Genomic DNA, 6,995 nt, shown 5'->3' with positions numbered 1-6,995 from the left:
TGGTTTGAAACACCAAACTAAATGCACCTTAAAACTTGGGTTATTTTGAGAACGTTTATAGGGTATTGCTTACGTATACACGTGACATTGGCAACAAGATCTAAAGTAACATTTTGCATGTTTTATGTGATTAAGTTTTAGACCTAATGTATTGCGTAAAACCAATTATGACATTGTGGTAATTTGACAACACAAGAATGGGCGTGTTCCTGACTCAGACATGTTAGACTAGGAGGTCACATTTCTGTTCGCCCCCCTCCCCCAGGAATAGACGTCGAATAATTAATATTTCATACCATGGTACAACAGGGAACCGGCAAATACGTGTCAGGGCAGTCTTATTGCGTAAATTTTCTACGTGAAGTCATTTTTGGCACCAGTTCAAATTTGTGGCGACCAAATCACGGAACATATGTGATAAAACTTAATCAATACTTCTATGGCTACACGACTAAATGGTAAATAGACTCTTATTGTATCACATATTTGTTGTTTAAAATTACTTTTTTTAGACTTCCTTTTCGATTCAGCGAAGATTGAGAACGTAGCATAATCTAATAGCATTCGTCCTGAATCTTTTGACGTCTAATGATGGTCTTATTTTGTCCGTACATATAAAATTATTTGTGGTATAATGAACATTTTGTACTTTGATTCCAAATCATTTTTACTATGGAAGGTTGTGTGTCAAAAAGCATGCAGCAACACCGTAACAATATAATTACATTATAGGCCAGAACTCATTTGCAATATCTGTTAACATTTTCAATGTTGTTCATTTAGCAAAATATTATCAATGTTACACTAGTAACACCGCGCCGCTCGCAGACAGAGGTAATCACACATACCAAAGACTCCAACAAATTGCGTCCCATGAGAGTTAAATGTTTAGAATCTTTCATAATGTGATTGTCTTGGAAGAGATCATCCTGAATTGAATCAATGGACACGTTTCGCCACTTGCAGTTCATCTATTCTTAATGTGTAATTAAGGCCGCAAGACAGGAGACACGAAGATCCGTGAAGACCATGATAACAACCACACGCCTCACGTCTCATCCACAAATCATACCAGAAAAGCTCATAAACTTTATAATTTTACTATTGTTTTAAGAGATTACGTGCAGTTAGGAGGATCTAAGAATGTGGGTTGCAGGACGGTCGGTAAAATGGTTAAGTTGAGACAGGAGGAATTACCAGGTCCTCTCGCACGCTGCGCATCAATAATTGAACACCCCAGATATGCAAAGTGAACGCTAAACCCGGATGTGCCAGCTCCGGCATCAAAGAGCGAACGCGCAGGAGTCAGAGGAACATCGGAGTCCTCTCTCGTCTCTAAGACACAGGAAGATGTGTTCTCCGCGACTTGTACACGTCTGGGGAATCACTTAGAGATGGCAGGACCCAGACCACGGCACACGTTGAGTATTATTATTGCCTTCGTCATTAGCAGCTGAAAGATTGATGTAGATGTAGAAGTTGTTGGAACGGGGGGGGGGGGGCAGAAGGTACTTCATTTGTGCTAACGTAGACACATGGAGAGGTATTATTTAATCTGATGAAACATATTGGTATGGAGACAATTTCATTTGCCTGATGAATTTCTCGGAAAACTCTCATTACTTGGATGATGTATTCTTGTAATGATCATTGCTAGCTTCTACAGAGCGTACCTGTTTTGAAACAGGTGTACGATATATCGAATTCCAGAAGGGTACCTTAAGTTTCAGACAAATCGTTTCGTGTTCATGTGCGTTTGATCAGATTGGTACCAATTGCAGTAACGAGGAAATTCTAATTACGAACCATGTTTACGACCATTCTGCAGTCTGTTCTGGTTGCTATGAAAACGTCGAGACTGCCCATTGTCAGCTACCTTGTTTATGGAGTTTCGGAACAGGTCTACGCCTTATAAAAATGAACCAGCATACAGAAAGTACCAGACAAATCATTCCATGTTAATGTGTGGTTTACCAGATTGGTACCAATTGAAATAATGAGAAAATCCTAATTACCAACGAGCGTCTTTCTGATTAACATCTTTGAATGAAAATGTAGCTGTCATCCGTGTCTGGCAAACCTGTGTTGTTCAGAATGATCGCTGTTTATCAAAACCAGAAAAAAAATCGATTTTCATGTTGTTTGGTTATGTTATTTCAGAATAACAAAAATGCTGGCACAAAGAACGTATTAAGACGAAATAGGTACCAACAAAGATGGCTCAAATACTTCTTTGGTAACATGTTCGTTCAGTACCAACCTTATGGCTTCTGTCCATCTTTCCTGTCACGTATACGCTCAATACCAGACATTGATGCCACTTGAGTATCAAGAGAATACTCGACCACCCCACGCATTGAAAGGCCATTGGTTAAAGGTAATTAGAGCCACTTTCCAACCGTTAACCACACGTCAGCAAAGAGACCGCCTATTGAATACCCGGCCATCATTCAGAAATGTCATCGGTCTTTTGCGTCAAAAGCACGGATGACTTTTATTACAGACAGACAGTCTCTGTATATTGACCTCTCGAGATTGTCGCTCCCCATTACCACGTTTTTAAAGTTCAAGACCGTCGCAGACAGATCCCACGAGATTCGGCTGAATCATCGATCAAATGTCGACCGGCACGCAATGAGACATACGGCACTTGGAGACTCGCACTTAGATTCACTTCCTTGTGTGAAGTTGTGTAGACCATGTTTCTAAGAATAAGGGTTATGAAAACTAGATGTTTTGTATGATTAATAAACATGCTGTGTTTTACGTTTCTCTTTAATCTAATATTCTCTTTAATCTAAGAGAGAAAGAAATACAACAACACTACATAACAAAATCCAGCTTTGTAAGTTCCAATTTTTGAATAATTAAAGAAGAAAATCATAAAGATCAGAAAGATTGCCAGTTGTTCCTGCTACATAGAAGCCTCTTCACAACTTGTTTTCTGTACAACACTTGCTCTGTGCATTGAATGAAACAATAGCACAGTTATAAAAAATTGAACGAAAAAACGATCTTGAGGGTCACTATTATTCTTACGTGCGTCTACTTGATGTTTTATATTTACGTAATAAAGAAAGCAAAGGATTCTGCACAATGTAATATTCACAGAGTTTGTTTTTGGACAGTCTCTTAACCTCTCACAGTGCACGCAACTACTGAGAGGCTTCCCACTAATCACATGATAATCTGATTAAAGTTTAAACGTTATGTCCAACACAGCAAACATAACTCACCACACAAAATTTTCAACAGGCGATCATTTTTCACCAGTATCTAATCTATTTAGTTATCCGTTACAACATATACATATGATAAGGCAAAAACGACGATGGTAAGAGTTTGCTTGACAATTCTAAAACCCTCCCACATTAAAGTATACACGCCACAGGTAATATATGAAATAAAGGAAACTATTTTGATGGTTTAATAGCCAACCATATACTGTATCTTACGTCGTACAAATATTTAGTTATCTGGCTATCGTAAGGATGAGATAAAAAAAAACAACGACCGACAAAACAACATCAAGCTATTTATATAAGCACCACACCTTGCACTGAAAAAGATGACGAGCGAATAAATCAAAATTTCTTGCTTAAAATGGAATCGCGGGTCATGGGGCAACTTTGTTGACAAAGCCCAAGGTGAAACGAAGGGCAATCTTTGGTTTCGGGTCATGCTATTAGTACTTTTAAAGGACTGTAAGAATGCTGAAATCTGATATTCTCGATTATTTGATAAATCAATTTATAAGGTTTTCAGCAAATACAAGATTGTTCCTCAACTAAAAACAGAATTTGTCAGCAATTTAGACCTAATTTCCCGTAACCTTAGCACCAACAAAGTGACTTACCAACCCTTTGCAAAACTTTGAGCGTATCACTAGAAAATGTGCTCGAAAATAAAAACAAAACACGCATGAGTGAACAAAGGCGGTGACCTTATATTCTATTTCGACAGCTTTCTTGTTCTGATTCAGCAATTGTTAGAAAATTGAACTGCTCTTATGATCTGTTATGCACACTCGGGCAGAAAAGGCAAAACAGTGACCAAGGTTAACAGAAAAATAGTGCTTTCAAAGGATGTATATCTGATGAAGAGATAACAAATTGAAAATGAATTTCATTCCGTATGTATGATATGTTACGCGATACATTATTCGCATTCATATGTCTGAACACTACAGATTTTACGATACTCGATACCAGAAGTAGATTTGACTATATTTCTTTAGACCCGACAGTCCTCATAAATAGACATAATGCTAAGATAGGTAACTACATAAAAGATTGCCTTGTGATTAGAAAAGATAGTGACACTCATGTTTAGCCCCACCGGATTGTATGGAGGTTTTCTTAGTATTCTATATTGTTTAGTTACTAGAGTTTTAAGAATTATTCTGTACACAATGTACTTTATATTTGACCATTAAAAGTCACTGGACTTTATGTCGTGTCAACAAAGCTCGTGGGATAACTGAATGATGGATTGCCATTTTCACAGCCCAACAGCAAGTGCAAACCACTAATCTGTCATATCTTCGAACATTGGTGATGCCATGACCTTGATATCTGCCTAAGGTTAGAAATGACCTCTAATGTAAAAATATGGCAACATCATAATCTTAAAGTTTAACCAAGATAGTGAATGCATAAAGGAATAAAAGGTGGGCGCTGGAGGCAAATGAATAAGCCTTGTATATAAGAAGCTTGAATCGGTGAAGTGATTCAGTCGACTAAGCACTTTTCAACCCCTCAAGCGTATGAAGACCTTTATTTTACCAACAGTAGGCTTTAAGACATTTTCACTCAAGTATTGGTATTATTTGTTAGTCATAAGGAATATTGGAATAAAATGTAAAGGGACGAAACAATGGAAACGGGGGCAAAGGCAACGTTCTGATGTAATTCTCAGCATTTTTGTCAGGGTTTAAAGTCCTTTTTAAAATCCAATACTATGCTTGAAGCAGTCATGTCCGTTACTGTTGGTATTTGTAGCTATAGGGTGAAACGATTTGTTTCCTGCTGTTTAACGTTACTTTTGGGAGAGGTGTGTCGAGATGAAATCTGTTTCCCGTCGCTCGATGAACGTATGAGTAACCAACTGTAGCAATTTGTTTATATATCTATATATTTTGAGTCGTCAGCAAAAACTGGTACCTGTGAGTACTTGCTTTTCAACTTATGCAACAAATATTTACATCTAATTCTTTAAGGCATGAATTTTATGTACTTTCGAATATAGCAACTGCTGAACCTGCAATACTTGCCATTGTAGAATGCAAAATACAGAAGCCAGATCGAATTCTGGCTTCGTTTTTATTACCACATTGACAAAAGCGGCATTATACTTTGCATTATAAGTAATTTGGCAACAGAATACTACTACGTGTTAACTGCAAAACGTAAGCCATCTGAAATCAATTTCTACCACTGCATGTTACCGACTAAGCTTCATGGTTTGGTTAGCAAAGAAAATGCAAGGGAATTTCAAAGACCGCAAATTCCCAGTTGCTATCACTTTGGCAATAAAACACTCAATGTAAATGGCTCTATTGCCATTTTTGAATGTCAGCCATTCTTTTTGAAAAAGAGGTTTTGTGCACCAGGCAGATTGCCAGCAACAAGATTTTATGATATTCGAAGCAATAAACATTCAATTACTAGAAACTAGCTTTGATTTTTGCAAGGACAAGAGCAGCTATGAGAATTTGAGTTGCCATAAGCAACCTCTCGAGCCCCCTTCGCGATGTATCCATAATCGATATGCTTTACGTTATTTACACGTCTGTACAGTCAGGGCGATCACTAACACATTTCTGCTTCTAGGTGTATGTGCGTAGACTCTGTCAATGGTTTCGAGCAAATGCTATTTAGTTGAGAGTATCTTCACTATTGAAGCTTTAACTATACTTGTTCACAATAGATAGCTTATTTTTAGATTCAAAGTCCAAGACATATTATATCTTTGAAGTCCAAAATAGTTAATCAAACTATTATCAAACTAAATATTGAAGTACAGCACTTTCGTTTGTAATGTGCAATCTTGGATACTTACTCTAATTAAGTTATTAGCTATTTTGTGCCTAATAATCTATCTTTAAAATTTTGGGTTCACCATTAGCAGTAATGATTTTATTTTGCGTTTACAACATGATTGCCAATAACATTATTTGGTCACATCATATCATTATCTAAAATGTCTGTCGCAAATTTCTATGGAATAGAATTTTAGACGTATTGATAGCCAAAGAAGGGAAAATGATAAAACAGCAATCCTCAAAGTTGTTAGATCTTGAGTTTGTTATAGAGATAAAGTTTAGAAGAAATGGCAATAGGTGAAATGGCACCGAACCATGGATATAATAAGCGGAACAACCAGGTCATACTCTAATCCTTCAAACCATCCTGCAATCCATCAATGATGCAAATGATGTCAGATCCAATGACAGTGCACTGTCGCCATTTTCTTCTTTATTCAAAAGGCGCAATTATCCAGCAATGAGGTAATGAATATTAGGTTAGGGAGGCTAATTGATTTTATTGACTTGAACTGTAGGTTAATCGATATTTATTGCCAACATTTCAGGTCCCAAAAGTTAGCTGTACTTGAACGTTGTACTCCAAAAGGTTTTTAGACTCCATGTGTTCTGGGGGCATTTAAATTTTTCTTTCAACAGAATGCATGTTAGGCAAAACTTAAGTTTTAATTTATTTTGCCTGCGCTTTATCAACTTTGTAAATACCCGTATGTTAACGTTGACTCTGTTGAAGGGAAAGTTGTCTTTCGTTTCTATAATCTATTGCTTTTGCTAACTGATGAAGTAGTCAAGGTCAATGAGGTTCATAGTGTGTTTATTTCCTTAACCCGTTAGGGCATAAAGTTATAAAAAAGGTCAACCATTTGTTTATGTCTCCTTTTTATATTTGGCAGGATAAAATAATCCTAATCTTTATTTGCACAGATTGTCCTTACTTAACTTGCCCTAAGTC

The 6,995-nt window shown here is 36.9% G+C and overlaps 1 protein-coding gene across 1 annotated transcript in view; it reads left to right on the top strand.

Annotated features, from left to right (window-relative positions):
* The first annotated feature begins 1,281 nt into the window (after window positions 1-1,281).
* The window catches only part of LOC118411205 (glutamate receptor 2-like), a 45,381-nt gene continuing 39,667 nt past the window's right edge, over window positions 1,282-6,995 (top strand). The window contains exon 1 of the mRNA XM_035813291.1: window positions 1,282-1,420. Coding sequence (XP_035669184.1) covers window positions 1,395-1,420 — 26 coding nt within the window. The 5' untranslated portion in view covers window positions 1,282-1,394. The remainder of the gene's footprint in view (window positions 1,421-6,995) is intronic.

This window comes from Branchiostoma floridae, chromosome 3, assembly GCF_000003815.2.
Source record: "Branchiostoma floridae strain S238N-H82 chromosome 3, Bfl_VNyyK, whole genome shotgun sequence".
NCBI lineage: Eukaryota > Metazoa > Chordata > Leptocardii > Amphioxiformes > Branchiostomatidae > Branchiostoma > Branchiostoma floridae.
The sequence above is the reverse complement of the archived record's forward strand: the minus strand, read 5'-3'. Positions and strand labels throughout refer to the sequence as shown.